Source organism: Mastomys coucha, unplaced genomic scaffold (assembly GCF_008632895.1).
Source record: "Mastomys coucha isolate ucsf_1 unplaced genomic scaffold, UCSF_Mcou_1 pScaffold1, whole genome shotgun sequence".
NCBI classification, from domain to species: Eukaryota; Metazoa; Chordata; class Mammalia; order Rodentia; family Muridae; genus Mastomys; species Mastomys coucha.
Window position 1 is genome coordinate 89,886,119 of NW_022196891.1, and position 16,608 is coordinate 89,902,726.

The 16,608-nt window shown below is 45.1% G+C and overlaps 1 protein-coding gene across 2 annotated transcripts in view; it reads right to left on the minus strand.

Moving 5' to 3' along the window:
* The window catches only part of Hhat (hedgehog acyltransferase), a 268,740-nt gene that overhangs the window by 176,897 nt on the left and 75,235 nt on the right, over nucleotides 1-16,608 (minus strand). For both annotated transcript variants that reach the window (XM_031339371.1, XM_031339361.1), the window contains exon 8: nucleotides 6,260-6,410. In XM_031339371.1, the coding sequence (XP_031195231.1) occupies nucleotides 6,260-6,410 (151 nt within the window). The remainder of the gene's footprint in view (nucleotides 1-6,259; nucleotides 6,411-16,608) is intronic.

A 16,608-nucleotide genomic window follows, 5' to 3' on the forward strand; every position in this document is an offset into this window, starting at 1 on the left:
ATCTGGGAAAGGAGATATTGTAAATAAAGAAAACATCTAATAAAAAAATAGAAAAAAAGAAAAGACTGGCAACCAATGCCCTCCACATGAAGAACACCTGGTGTCTTAGGGTTTGTATTCCTGCACAAAACATCATGACCAAGAAGCAAGTTGGGGAGGAAAGGGTTTATTCAGCTTACACTTCCACATTGCTGTTCATCACCAAAGGAAGTCAGGACAGGAACTCACAGAGGGGAGGAACTTGGGGGCAGGAGCTGATACAGAGGCCATGTAAAGGCGTTGCTCACAAGCTTGTTTCCCCTGTCTTGCTCAGCTTGCTTTGTTATAGAACCCAGGACCACCAGCCCAGGGATGGCACCACCCACAATGGGCTGGGCCCTCCCCTTTTAATCACTAATAGAGAAAAATGCCTTGAGCTGGATCTCATGGAGGCATTTCCTCAAGGGAGGCTCCTTTCTCTGTGATAACTCTAGTTCGTGTCAAGTTGACACACAAAACCAGCCAGTACACCTGGTGTTCCCTGTGTCACGCAGCTTCTTACTCTAGAAGCCTTCAGTCAACTGTGGAGCTTGTAGAGGTCCCGAAAACTCTTCCACACAAGGGAAATGGAAAGGACAGCCTTCGAAGCCAAACAAACTGGGAAGCAAAACAAAATGGTAGTCGACTGCATTTCCTTCCCACTTTGATCTATGGAAGTTTGTGTTCAGACGAAACAGAACGGGGTTTTAAAAATGAAGAAAGAAAATGAGTTTACCGAGTCTAGTGAGTGAGGATCAGAGAGAGAAGAGTTGGGTGAATGAAGTGAGACAGGTGAGGTGCAGTGTCCATGGCTGGACACTGTTTGAATGTGTTCATTAATAATAACACTGTTGCAAATGGTGTTCATTAACAATAATATTCAATGCCTGGGCAGACCCTGGACCACAGTGCTTCCATTTGAAATCCACATCTTCCACCTGCTTTCCATACCTGCAGCCACTCACCCTTCCAGGCTTTCCTCAATGGGAAAGTAAAAAGTCACAGTGTACCCTTGGCTCTATCTGTACCCATGACACTGAGCTAATATTTTCCTGTTTGTTTGTCCTGTGTCCACTGCCTGAGGGTCTGGTCTCCACTAACCCTCACAGTAGCTTGCCAAAGCAAGCACTGAGATCAGCCCATTTTAGGGTCTCAGAAAAAAAGGAGGTGGACCCAGGCCACTAACTTGAAAAATCACATGAGTAGCAGAATGCGGTGGGACACTGATAGCCACCTCTTTTTCCATGTGGCTGGGCTGGTGAACAAGAACATAGACATCTGTGGGCTCACGCTCTGCCTACTCTTTTGAATCATGGCTTCTCTGGTTCCCAGCTGGATGAAGTCTTGGCTTAGCCAGCCCCCTCGGCACTCATAGTTGCAGGGCCTGGCCCTCCAGGTCACCTCTGGCTTTGTCAGGCTTACAACAGCTCCAGCTAAAAAAGTAAAAAGTTATCACTTCCTGGGGGCCTACTATATGCTCATTTCCATAAGTCATCACGTTATCCTAAAGGGCAAGTCCTTGTTTTAGACACAGAATAATTGGCCCAGAGAAATAAACAACTTCACGGCTGGTGAAGAGCAAGCTCTTGGAGACCTGGGTTCCTCTGGATGGAGTGAGCACTTGAGAACACATTCTGTTCCACCTTTGCCTCTTCCAGTCCATCTAGTCTTTGTTTTACATCAGTGAAGCTGGGAGACTGTGGCATACAGCTCACCATCTCCATGCCCACCACCTGCCCTATGAATGCAGACTAAGCATTATTCAAAGGCAGGAGGCTCGAAGACCCAACAGTTCATCAGTGGGTTCATCATCTGCTTCACAGAAGAGCCAGCACCCCACCTAGAGAACTAAATTCTTCTAATGACCTACCATGTGGAAAATTGATGCCCCACTGAGAGAATAGGGCTCAGCCCCCCCTTCCTCCTCCTATTCTTCCTCCTCTTCCTCCTCCTCTGCCTAAAGATGAATTCACATGTTAAAATCTAGCCCCATCAACTACTACCCGGATTCCTCTGGGATAACGGATGATACATGAATTCGCCTGCAGAGTCCCGAAAGCATCATAATTCAAGCAGTGTGGAAGGCAAGCTGACTCAGATTCTTGAGATAACTGAAATTGACCCATAACTCACCAGCCACTGTGGGAAACCCTATCACATCACACACTTCACCTCCATAGCTAGAAATCAAATCACGGGACACAATCAGAATGTTAATATGCAACCTTAGACATGCAATGCCATCCTTAATGACTCGTGGCCAAAGATACTCATTAGAGATCTCAGCTCTTCTAAATTAAAACATGAAACCTAGATATAAACCATAGAAATTTCAATTTCTCAGCTCCAGAGGACCACAGAAAACTCACACCAGGGGAATACAGCCACTCCTTGGAGCTTTGCAATATATTTTTGCAAATATCTCAACAGGACCCATGAAGGAGGGAACCCAGAGATAGGAGTGAACAGAACAGCGGGATGGGTAGTCAGAGGAGCAGCAATTCTTCATGGACAATTTAAACCATCCTGTCTGCCAATGGCCAACGTCATCTGTCCTATGACACAAAGCTCAGAATCCAATGGCACTGCAGGCTGACAACATCAGGGTCCTTCAATGAGAAATGCACCAAAAGATGATGTGGTTAGCCAATCTCCTGTTAGGCATGTAAGGTGGTGCACTGATATCCACCTCATCGCTAATTCTAAACCTCATTCAGTATCTACTTCCAGAGGGTTGAGGGTCACTCAGTAACCTCCAGGAGATTGTTATAGACCTCTTCCCTCTCCCATAACCTAACAAACACCATGGCCCCACCAGCTTTCTGCTCTGTTCCTGACTAAATTCTTCTTAGACTCAGTTAGAGGGAGCCAGTCTTGGGTTGCAGCCCAGAAACATCAGAGTGAAGTTGAATACCAGACATCACAACTTCACAACTTGCCTGCCTTTAATAGACCATGTACTCAGAGAGGAACATGGAACACTATACGCCAGTTCTAGAGAGATGGTGGGGAGACCCATACAAGCAGGACAACCCCAGCACCACAGAACAAAGCTGGGTACAGCCATGTATGTCTGCAACTGTAATACATGGGAGGCAGAGGCAGACAGATCCCCAGAGCCAGTCAGTCTGGCTAATCAGTGATGGAGAGCAGTCGGGGAAGACACCCAACATTTACCTCTGGCCTCCACATGAGTGAACATACATGTGCACTCACATGCACATACACTACACAGACATTCACATGTATACACATACACATACACCACACAAGCACACAAATACACCAGACATATGTGCACACCAACACACAACACTGAAAGCCTCCCAGTGAGGAAGAGACATTCTGCAAATGGCACAAAGATAGCCAGCATCTTTGTTCTTTTTCAATTAAAAAGCCTCTCCTGAGACTTGCTCTGGACACCATGGCTCAGATGCTCACTTAGATTCTGAAATCTGGGTGTTTAACATGAAAAGACTCAGCACTTCTAAGTATAGCTAGCAAACTGGGAAGAAACTTGTTGCCTGCCAATTAAGAAGCTGATTTCAAAACCAGAGTAGGCTACATGGTAACACCTTGTCTCAATAACAAAACAACAAAACCAAACACAGGGCTGGGCAGACCCTGTAGGTAAGAACACCTCTACAGGAGGAGCCAGGTTCAGGTCCTTGAACCCATATCAAGCAGCTTGTACACCAAGAGGTTACAAACACCAGTAACTCCAGTCCCGGGGATCAGATGCCCCTCACCCACCCCGGTCTCCTCGGTCACCAGCATGTACACAGAGTACATAAATTCACATAGGCACACATACACATGAGCATTTGCTTAAATCAATAAAACCTACAAAAACCCAAGGAACTTCCCGGTCTTGCATGCTACAGAAGTTAGAATGGGAGCCCAAAGCAGCCCTAGAAGAGAATCTATTAGTTTGTTGGTTGGTTGTTCTTGCCAAGTGCTCCTGAACATGCCTTGCCTTTCAGATCCTCATTGCTCCAAGGAGTCACACATTGGAACCTCCACCGAGCAACCATCTGTTCTGATGATGACAATGTTTTCTCCATCTTTGTGGCTTACATAAATTGAGGATATTTCTTGGGCAAAAAATAAGTTAAATAAGGGAGCTGAAGAGATGGCTCATCAGTTCAAAGTGAAGATTGCTCTTCAAGGGGACAAAAAAAATGTGTTTCCAAGTACTCACACCACATGGGTCACAACTATCTGTATCCAGTGCCAGGTATCTTCTTGCCTCCAAGGGCACCTGCACTCTTATACACATAACTATACACAGACAGACAGATAGACAGACACACACACACACACTTAAAATGTTTAAAAAAAAACTTTTTAAATTTTTGATTAAATAAAACAAAAACAGACAGCCATTCTGTTTCACTGTATGAAACACAGCAATTTTGTGGCCACCAGTGTATGGACAAGGAAATTGGCCTGGTCACCATGGTTACCACACCAGCTGACCCTGTAGAAGCCCCCAGGAAATGTCCTTTCCAAGTACATTAGTGCAGATGGTCACAACGGAGAAGCAGAGGAACCATGCGGGGCTCCCACCATATTCCTATGATGTGTTCCCAAATCACCCTTGGTCCCACCATTGGCTGAGGAAGTGACCTTTCTAAGCCGTTCATTATAACAGCTTCCAGTGAGGTTCATCCTAACAAAAACTACTTTCCAGCCCTGAGAAGAGCCTCTTTGCCAGCTTTCCCCAGTCTCGCCATTAAAAAAGACAGCCTGGAGCTTGGTTAAGTAATGAAGGAAATATGAGGGAACTGCTTGACAATCCTTCAATAACTAGAAGAAACTCCATAAAGCAAGCTGGAACTCAACTAAACTGTGCATAAAGAAGCCAGGTGATTCCACAAGTGCCCACACAGCAATGTTGCATGCTGCCTGGGTCCTTCAGAAGAGCTCCACTGGATACAGGGACATTCACTAGATTCGCCTGCTACTTCTGTCTTGGATCTCATATCTACAACTCTGAGCAAGGCCAGAACTAGAGAAAGACAAGCAAGGGGGCAAAGAGCAAGTTTTAAGTAGGTACCAATGCCCCCTTGATGAACCAGTGCCCCCTCTCCCAACCTGCACAGCTCTGAGCCTCCCCAGGTAGGGGCGGGGGGGAGGTCTGCAATTACAGAAGCAATCCTGACCCTTGCTACACACCGGACATGCTCAGAAAAACATTGAAGCAAACAAGTCCTTTTGGAAAACAATCATCAGAAATGACAAGGAACTTGGGGGATCTTTAGGAACAAAAATTCTAGGCTAATCCTAAGTTTGCGGGACAAAATCAGAGACAGAAAACTCAAGAACATCAGTCACGAGCCATCACCCAAAACCTCACACAGGAACACATACTGGGAGCTGACATCTGGAAATATCCACTGTGGCTTGCCTCATCTTCAAAAGAACTTCTGGGGACAGATTACACACCCTCTTATTATTATTACTGAAAAGATAGGAAGACTGGAGCAGAAGGGCTGAGATAAATGAATGACATTGAGTGCTGCCCTGAGCTATCACATTCAGGCCGTCTTTAGTTAACAGTGTGACTCACACAGTCATCTTCAAAGAGAGCAGAGTAAGGAGGACCTCACAGCATGTCTGTGGTGACGTTTGTCAACATGAGCATATCCAAGTTCATCTAGGAGATAAGCCTGCAGGCACACTATCTTCAATGGGCTAAGTGGGGTGGGAAGACCCACTTTAAAAGTCTGTGGCTCCATTCCTTGGGTTAGGTCTTGGATTGCATAGAAAGGAAAAGGCCAGCTGAGTACCAGCATGCACTGCTCTCTGCTTCATGGTTGTAGATGTAACATGACCAGCTGCCTTCCAAGTTCCTACCCCTAGGACTTCCTGCCATAATGGACTTCATACTCAGTCAGTGAACTGAAATGAAGCCTTTCCCCATGAATTGCTTTGGTCAGGGTCTTTTATCACAGCCATGACACACGTGACTAGTATACTGTCCCTAGTAAGAAACCATCCTGACATAGTCTTGTGGGGTGGGAGTGGGGGTGCCAAACAGTCTCTCTTGCCTCATTTACTTCCATAACCTGAAAACCTCTCGAGGGTCAGAAAGCAGAGACCTCCATCGTATTAGCAGGATAAAGAATATGCAGCTCCAAACACGTTTCAGTGAAGGGGAAGAACAGTAGCCAAACTTTCCAAAGCCAGCCAAGCCCAGCAGACACCCCCCAGGACTTAAGCAAACCATGAGACTGACCTCCACATCCCAGTAAAGCTGAACATGGTGCTCACGCAGCGGGGAAGGGATGGCGGTGTCAGTCCATCCAGGCGCAGGAGCAGAGCCGGGACACCAAAGAGCACCAAGTACTTCACATAGAAGAAGAGCACTTGGGCCAGCGCCAGTCCTCCTGCAAAGCAAGGGGACCCGTCAGCTATAGCAGTGTAAGACAGCAGGCTCCTGGGACTGCCCTGCTTCTCCACCAGTCTCCTCGCCTTCCACAGTCTCGGGCATTGCACTTGGTCCCTTGTCGGTCTTATCTGGGGAAGGTTAGGAGGTATAGCCTCACTGGGAGACATATTTCACTGGAGTAGGTTTGAGAATGAAGAGCCATGTCCTTCTGGCTCACTATGTTTCTCGCTTGGGATCCAAGCTGTGAATACTCGGCTTCCCCCCTCTGTGGCCACTGCCTCCCACTTCCATGCTTTTCCCAGCATCATTGACTCTAGCTTTCTGGAACCATAAGCCCACATAAATTCTTCCTTCCAGATGTCTTGCTCATCCTAGGATGTATTTATCACAGCAACAAAAAAGTAACTAAGTCAGCAAGTAACAAGATTGCCTACTAGGACCGAGTTATGGTGGACCCATACAGCAGAACATTACTCCATCTTATAGAAAATCGATGTCTCGCCTTGAGCTGAAGTCCCAGAACGCAAGCCACATCTCTGATAAAGAGTCTACAAGACCGAATGATCAGCTGTGGCAGAACTGTTGAAGACTTAGAATGTTGCTGATCCAGAGCCAGATTGCTTAATAAACCATAGTCCCAGAAGTATCCATTCATGGTCCACCTCCAGAAAATGTGGGGGACATAACTTATCAGACCACTCGCTTCCACAACCTAAAAACCTAACACGGCCATCAGATGGTGTCTGAGACCACAGCAGAGATTTTCTCTGGTTTGATATAACCTGACTTCCTGATGTCCTCCACAACATATACAGGAAATCTCTTGACTGTGGCTTTTGTGTAAGCAAGAGCAGCTTGCTTTCCATGTGGTGCAAGCACCTGGGGAAGTGGGGGTGTGTATGTGTGAGCATGTGTATGTGTGTGAGAGTGTGGTCAGTGTGGGAGTGTGTGTCAGAATGTGTGAGAGGATATATGTATTAGTGTTTCTGTGAGTATGTGTGAGAGTGTGTACATGAGAGTGTGCATATGTATGTATAAGTTTGTGTGAGAAGGTGAGGGTGCCTGTGTGTGAGTGTGTGAGTGGTGGGGGAGTGTGTGTGTGAGTCTGTGTGTATCCATTTCTGGTTGAATGTCTTTTCTCATGCACCATCCCTGTGGGTTTTGTTTTACACTTATTTATTCATTTGTATGTGTGTATCTGTGTATGTACATGGAGGTCAGAGGGCAACTTGCAGGAGTCAGTTTTCTGGGATTGAACTCAGGTCATTGGACTAGATAGCAAGTGCTTTTTACCCATAAGCCATCCTGATGGTGCCACTTTGCTTTTTAATGAACTCTTTATTCTTTGTGAATTCACATATTGCGCCCCAACCCCATTCATCTCCCCATCCCTCCACATCTACCCTCCATCCTTGCAACCTCCCTCCAAAAGAAAACAAACAACAAGCAAACAAGAATCTCACTGTGGAAGCTGCAGTGTCTCATGGTGTGTCACACAGTATATCCTTTTGCCCAAGCAGCTTTACTTGCAAAAGTTCATTGCAATGAGTCATTGGTGTTTCAAGGCCTCTGGCTTCTGCTATATCAATACTGGACCCTCACTGGGACTCCTGTCAGATATCCTGTTGATACCCTGTGCTGAGAGATCTCAAAGCTTTGGGTCTGTAGGGCTGGCCCCTTCAAATGCTCCAGCAGTTCATAGATAGAGCAGATGTTGAGGTGAGTCAACTCAAAGCCCTGAGTGGTAGCTGAGTTGGTCTGCCTGACAGCTCTCCTATTCCCAACAGCTCTCCAGCACAGCCCTGGCAAAGGGCAGAGCCAGCTCACCAGACCGCCACAGCCAGCAATGAGCAGGGCCAGCTCTCCTGCATATACACCATCAGGGCCAGTTCAACTGTGCTTCCCAGGCAAGGTGTGAGGCTGCTCTCCTGAGTGCTGCAGCTGGTAAGGGGTGGGGCCAGCTCTGCACAACCCTCAGCATGGTTCCAGGCAGCAGCCCAGACCAGGAACATGCACCTGCCCTTTGGTGATAACAGACTCCCACTCTAGGGCCATGAGCCCTGACACGGCATAGGCCACAACCTCACCAGGGACTCAGGCAGGAGCACTAGCTCTCACATCCGGTTTTTCTCCACCACCCTCGAGTCTCCAGCTCTGAGTCTCCAGTTCTGCCTCTCTTCAGTGGGCACTCACTATTCTGCCTCTTTCACTCTTCCATCTCTCTACCACTTACTGGCTCATCTTAGTGGTGCCCAGGGCCTCTGGGTGTCTGGGTGGCAGCATCAGGTCGGGTGGTTTCTAGGGAATGCTTAACACAAGGCCACCCACGGCAGGAAGCAGGGGAATGTTCTGGGCCTGGTTAGCAGCAGGCCAGCTCAGGAGGAGAGATGCTTCACGTCTCCAGTCCTGACTTCAGTTCTGACACTGTTTCTTACAGGCGATGTTCTGAGGCTTAGGAGTTAAAACCAGCAGCTGAGTCTGCCTCTCTCAGAGTTGTCATCGTCTGCTTAAAATCTCATCTTTGATTGGTACTTTTCATAAACAACAAGGATAAAGAAAAGATTCTGTGTAGGTGTTTAACTGTGGCCAGATCTAACTGAAGATAATTGGGGTTTCTTTTTACTCCAGTATGGATGAAAAATACGTGCCACGTGTACTTATAACCAGGCAACACAAGCTCTATTTACCTGCTGGTGAGTATTTCTAGTGGATTAAGGAGGGCAGGGGGTAATGGTACACACACCCTTAACCCCAGTACTCAGGAGGCAGAGGAAGAGGCAGATGGGTGTCTATGAGATTAAGGACAGCCAAGTCAACATAGCAAGTTCTAGTCCACCCAGATCTGCCTAATGAGAGCCTATCTAAAACAAAGTCAAGATGCATGAGACTGGGATGGTGGCTCAGTAAAGTGCTCACTATGCAGGCATGAGTGGCTGAATTTGTATCCTCAGCACCACATGAATGCCTGCAATTCAAAGCATTCAGGAGATGGAGATAGACCCCCAAGTCAAGCTGGCTAGCTACAGTATGTCGATGAGCCAGTGAGTCCTGGGAAAGTGAGAGACCCCTTTCAACATACAAGATGTGCACATATACAAACATACAAAAAAAAGTTTTAAATGTATGAAAGGATGAATTAGACCTTTCCTTGACATTTTACTGACTGGTTTAGAAACAAATAAGGGAAAGAGCATGGTGCTTTTTATAGCATCATGTTTGTAAATATTCTGTTAATTTCTGAACAGTCCTGTTTGTGCCTGTGGATTGACCCTCTACCACCACACTTGGGCTTCACAGGAGCCAAAGGAATGGGACACCTGCTTCGTTTCCCCTTAACCAAAACCTTAGCCTTCCCTCGTAAGATATAGTCCAAGGCTTCATTCAGGTCAAACCGAAGGATTCTGCCAGACTCCCTTGGACATATAACTAGCGAGAAAGCAACATCCGAATGTAAACTGCAGAACTTGCCCTTGTTAGAATATAAAAACCGAATAAGTTCTCAGCAAGTTCAAAAATGCAGAATCTGAATGTATGTTAATACTTGTGTCATCACTAAGCTTGTTTTTAAGATATTATCTCAGCAAGAGTTATTGATTTTTCTCTAATCTTACTCATTTTCCTTTAAAAAAAATCTATACATTGGATTGTATGCTTGACATCTGCATATTCAGCAAGCATGTGGAGGAGTGCTGGGCTGCAGACTAGAGGCCAACTCAGGTGGGCCAGACTCCGAGGCCTCACAGTCGGTTTCATTACAGCCTCACTCGTCCTTTCCTTCCACCCTGCCCCTCCTTTTCTTAGCAAAAATCCCATTATCCTTCAGAGCCCAGCTCTAGTTGACCTTGTCTTATTCATTTAGCATTTTTACTGAGTACCAATTCCCTACTGCACTCCGAGAAACACAGGGGTACAGAATTGAGGTGCCTGCCTGTGGAGCACTAGAGGAAAATAAAACAGAGCAGTATTAGAACTCATGGCACCACAGCAGGAAACAATCTGGACACAGCGGCTCAGAACACCTACTTCATATTGTGTGCTATGTGCCAGGCCTGGTTCTAGGTGCTTGATACACATGAATGGGTGCTCACACCTTCCTGGGGTTTACACCTACCAACTAACAATCAAGAGGAAATGACATGAAAGTTAATTCTGCATGGAAGCTAAGGGAGGAATGGCACACATTATTTCCCAACAAGGGTAACAACACCTCTCCCAACATGCTCTTCTGTGACGTGACCTTGCCTCTCACCCATCAGTGGTAAGATGGAACAGGTCATAGCACAGAGGGTACTGTGCTATGAGTTAGATGTGTGCCCCCAAAGCTTGTATTTTAAAGCGTCAGTTGCCAGCTGGTAGCATTACTGGTAGGTGGTTGTGCTTTTAAGAGATGAGAGGAAGTTAGGTCATTGGATACAATCTAGAAGGAAGGAAGTTAGGACAGAATCTATAAGGGAGAAAATTAGGTCACTGGGGCATGCTATAGAAGGGAGTAAGTTAGGTCATTGGAGCATAATTTAGAAGGAAGGAAGTTAGATCATTGGGGCATACTCTAGAAGGGAGAAAAATAGGTCATTGGGGCATAATCTAGAAGGGAGGGAGTTAGGTCATTAGGACATAATCTAGAAAGGAGGAAGTTAGGTCATTAGGCACACTCTAGAGAAGGATACTGAGATCCCAGGCCCTCCCCTTCTCCCTTCCTCTTTCTTCTACTCTCTTGCTCTCCTCATTCTGCTCTCATTCTTTCTAACATGTTTTCTCATTCTCTCATTTTCCAGTCACCATGAACTCAGCAACTTTCTTTGCCATGCACTCCCTCAACATAGGCCCAAATATCATGGGACCATGCAACCACAGACTGAAGTAAAACAAGCTCTTCCACTTTTTAAGTAGACTGACTCTGTTATTTTGTTATAGTAACTAAAATCTTCCTAGTACTGTTTCAAATCTAGTTACTGCCTTTAATGTAAACAGCTGTTAATGGCCTGGTCCATTCCACTTCCTGCCTCTTAGAATGTTCATTCATGGGATAGCCCCTCTTGGAACCCAATTTCCACATTACATAAAGTGTGGCTCATATAGAGACAAAATGAAGATGTTCTGATTGACATGGGGAGGGCCCATCCCACTGTGGGCTGAGTACCCCTGGGCAAGTGCTGGATTATATAAGAAAGCAGGATGAGCAAGCTGTGTCCTCCAGGATCTCAGCCTCTGTTCCTGTCTCTAGTTTCTTCTCTCAGTGACGGGCTGTGATGTGGTGTGGATGCTAAATAAATCCTTCCCTCCCCAAGTTGCTTTTGTTTGTGGTGTTTATCACAGCAGTGACCATCAAACTAGGGCAGCCATTCCCTAGTTCTTTGCCACCATTCATCCCTGTGCTAATGGTTCTATATCCTCAATTTTGTCTGTCAAAATTCTACCTTTCTTCAAAGCATCGCCTAAATGTCATACTCTCTTAAAGTTCTTCTAAATGCCCATGCCAAAATAGTCACGTTATTTTGCAAGTAAGTAGCATATTACAGCTTTCTATAAGATCTTCAGGGCAGAGACCACAGTGGGTGTTACAGGCTGAGTGTGAAATGTCACCCATGGGCTGGGGAATTTGAACACTTAGCTCCCAGCTGGTGGCTGTTTGAGGAGGTCATGGAGTCTTAGGAGAGAGTGAGTTTCTGGAGTCCAGTGTTAGCTCTGGCCCAAGCTTTCTACTGCTTCCCAAATACCAACTCGATGTAACTAGCCCCTCAGACTCCACAACTACAATGTTGAGGCACTCTGGCCACCATGCCTTCCTGCCATGATAGACTGTGTGCCCTGATCCATGATCCAGAATAACCCCTCCTCCTGTAAGCTGTTTGTGTCAGACATTCTGTCCCAGCAGTAGAAGGAGTTACTAAAACCGATGGCCTCCTTATATCCCCCTCCCTGGCACCAAGCATTGCCTGGAGAAGGGTGAAGGTGAGCAGGGGGAATCTTCTCAAAAGATAAACTCAAATAATTAGCTACATTTTATATATAATACCCTGATGTTTGTGTTTACCTGACAATGTGCCATAGTACTGGCCCCATACAGCAGATCAAAAGCAAAGATTTACAAGACTCGGTGCCCTTTGTAAGTCTCTGGGCTAATCAACAGTAGAGACTTGAACACCACTGGCTTCATAAAAACAAAACAAAACAAGACAAATAGTGACATCTTCCTCCAACGGCCATGAGATGCCTCCTTCCCAAAGTTATCTCTCTACATACGATTCATAAACGTTGTATGTTTTTCTTTCTTTTGATGACAGAAGATTTTAAAATATGAATTTTATAAACTACATAAAACTTTGTGTTTTATCTTTTAACTAAACATTTAAACATTTCACATCTGATATTTGTCTTCTACATTACATATGTGGACACAGTCCTCACCCAACCATGGCATGCTACTTTGTAGAGACCTTGGTATGAGCTTTTCCTGACTATCAGATGACAGATACTCAAAGCCCAGCCTGGATGGCTAAAACATGGGGGTTACTAAGCACCTTGTCCACTTAGGCCACTCAGTGTTACTGTCATCAGGCCATCTCTGTGTCGCACAGGACACAGGAGTGTGGGGTGGATGGGTGACCTTTTGAATTGTCAGCTCCTGAATGAAGCTGCACGATCTTATATAAGAAGCCCTTCATGAGCCATAGAAGTGGTCAAATAGTGTTATGTCAGTCAAGGGCTGGAGAGAGATGCCTCTCAGCTCTACCAGCTAAACGAACTAGAGATATGAGGAACATGCCTCCACATAAAAATGCCATATGTAATTAAACAACAGCTGGCATATCTCATGGAGGGGAGGAAGAGGGACGTAAATAAGATATAGTTCTTGACATTCTAGTCAGAGCCCTCAGTCAAGAGGAAAAACATTAGATCCAAATTGGACAAGTTGTCATTGTCTGAAAATAATATTACCTTGGCTTCAGAGATCAAGAACTGCAAAATCAAACAACAACAACAACAACAACAACAAAAGAACCTGGTAAAACCAGTCATCAAATTCAGAAGGCTATAGGGACAAAAAAAAAAAAAAATTCCCAACACACAGGGCTAGGCACACAGCACAGCACTAGAGTGCTTGTCCATCTCACTCAGTTCAGTTCCCATACGACAAGCCAGTTATACACAACAACGATATGTTATCAGAATAAAAATCAAAAGCCAGGCGGTGGTGGCGCATGCCTTTGATCCCAGCACTTGGGAGGCAGAGGCAGGCATATTTCTGAGTTCGAGGCCAGCCTGGTCTACAGAGTGAGTTCCATGACAGCCAGGGCTACACAGAGAAACCCTGTCTCAAAACAACAACAACAACAACAACAACAACAACAACAACAACAACAACAAAAAAGAATAAAATCAAGAAATCAACAACATTTACAATAGGTACAAAAAATAAGTTTTACCAAAGTCATAAAGACTTTGACGATAAAAACTACAAAACAGTATGAGTTAAACTGAAGAGGGAGAGAAAGGAAGGAAAGGGAGGGAAAAGAAAGGGGAAGAGAGGAAGGGAAGGAAGGAGGGAAGGAGGGACAGAAAGATATGCCATTTTCAAGGACTAGAAGGATCAATATCGTTACAATGCCCATACTACTCAAAGTAAGGCTCGGTGTACTTCCTATCAAAACACCAATGGAATTGTTCACATAGCTAGAAAAATATATAAAATTTGTTTGGAACTAAAAAGCACTCCAAATAGCCATCGTGGTGAAAGATGGACAATCGAGAAGGTATACTATCTGGCTTCAAAACACACGACAAAGCTATAGCCATCCAAAGAACATGGCGTTACCTAAGAGACACAGAGACCAGTGGACTAACTAGTCTTTTACCAAGGTACACACAGTGGGAAATTGAGACCCTCTCAACAAATGGTACCTAGAAAACTGGATATTCTCCTGGAAAAGGAAAATAGATATGTATTGATTGCTAACTTCAAGAACTCAAATGTAGACAAGGCTTAACTGTTAGACATGAAAATTGTAGAAAAAAATACAGGATGTTGAGATCATTATGGATATTTTTAGACAAGACCCCAAAATATGAGAAGCAAATGCTCAAACAGACATACAGGATTACACCAGGATAAACATTTCTCCTCAATAAAGAAAACAATGATCGGACCAAAGAAACAACCTACAGAAAGAGAAAATGTTTCAGACTGTCCAGCTGACCAGATTACATGAAGAATTCCAAGAACTCAGTAACAAAAAAAGACAAACCAGTTAACAATAAACATTAAACTGAAGTGGACACTTCTCAAAGAAGAGATGTGGGTGGCCACTGGGTGTGCGGGGATATATCAGCACTGGTGATCATCATAGAACTGAAAATCAAAACCAGAGAGCTACTACCCCAACTAGAAAGAATGGCTGTGATCCCAAACAGAAATGGACAGTTGCATGTGGAGGAGAAAAGTGAACACATGTGCATTGCGGGTAAGAGCGAAAACTTCCAAAGCATTACGGAACACAAGTTCCCCACACAGCTGAAAGCATGACTCTGAAATCCCACTCCTGCCTCTAAATCCAAAGGGAACTAAGGAGAAATGCACATCCAGTGCTTACTGCCGTGCCATAGACACCACTCAGAGATGGAGAAAAGCTAAGAGCTCAACAGTGAGACCGTAAGAAAGACAAAGCATATAATGTGTGTACCGTGGAATATTGTTCATACCAGAAGAATGAGTCCTATCATTTGTGACATGAGTTACATTGGCAGTCCTATGTTAAAGGAAAAGACAGGGCACAGGAAGACAAATGCATGCACTCATCACGTGCAGGAAGACAAACATAAAGAAATAATAAACATCTTCAACCTAAAGAAATATTAAACATTTAAAGATATAGCTGTGTTCAGCCTGATTTAAAATATCATCATATATACCCGTATCAAAACGCAGTCTAGTAACTTATCGATACATGTAAGCTTATGTTTTTATATATCAGTTTTATATATCCAAGCATTAAAAATATAGCCCCTATCCTTAGGAGGGCTGTAGGTATTCTATGTAATCAGCTATAGACATTATTAATGACATATTAATGACAAAGCAAACTGTGGCCAGCAACCGACTCTCAGTGCCTGAATAGAAGGCTGGTCCCAGAAGGCTGAACCCAGCTGCATCGCCCGACTGTGAGCAGTTTACAGAGCTCCTTAGCCTGTTTCTAAGAAACGCTGATGCAGACAACCACAGCCTACCCTCATCCATAACTTCCGCTTTCCACACTTTCAGAGGGAAAAAATCCAGAAATAAAGAACTCAGGAAACACCGGGCAATGGTGGCGCATGCCTTTAATCCTAGCACTTGGGAGGCAGAGGCAGGTGGATTTCTGAGTTGGAGGCCAGCCTGGTCTACAGAGTGAGTTCCAGGATAGCCAGGGCTACACAGAGAAACCCTGTTTTTTTTGGGGGGGGGGGGAGATGTAAGTTGCATGCTACCCTAAGCTTCATGTGGGATCTCAGGCCACCCACTCCACCCACTGCATCCTGCCTGGGTTTCCAATTACTTCTTTATGCCATGTATCCAAGCTGTATATACTACCCACACATTACTTCCTTCCCCTGTCTGGTTAACCAATTGACTCACATGGAATCACAAAGTTTGTAAATAGTATCAAATGCTAGCCAACTTCATCACAATGTCCCATCATCCACCTCCATAGGCAAGCATTGTGTCACCTCACATTGTAACAAAGGAGTACACTACAATAAGATGCTTTGAGAGAGAGAGAGAGAGAGAGAGAGAGAGAGAGAGAGAGAGACCACATTGGCATAGCATTAATTGCACTAAATTGTTTGTGTATACATGTATGTGTGAGCTATGTCCCTCTATGTGTATGCACACATGTGTGCATATGTGTGTACACACATACTTCCATAGAACACATACATCAAGTGTCTTCCTCAAGAATTCTCCACCTTATTTTCTGAGACAGAAGCTATCACTGAACCTGACCCTTGCTGGTTTGGCCTGATGGATGGGCCAGTGAGTCCAAGAGGGTCTCCTTTCTCCATCCTCTAGTGCTGAGATTGCAGCTATACACCACTAATCCTAGGGGATCAAACTCAGGTTTTCATGCTTACACAGCAAACAGTTCACCAACCAAGCCAGCTCCCCACCTCCCTACTTCCCCGCCTTCCCACTTCCCCGCCTCCCCACCTTCCCACCT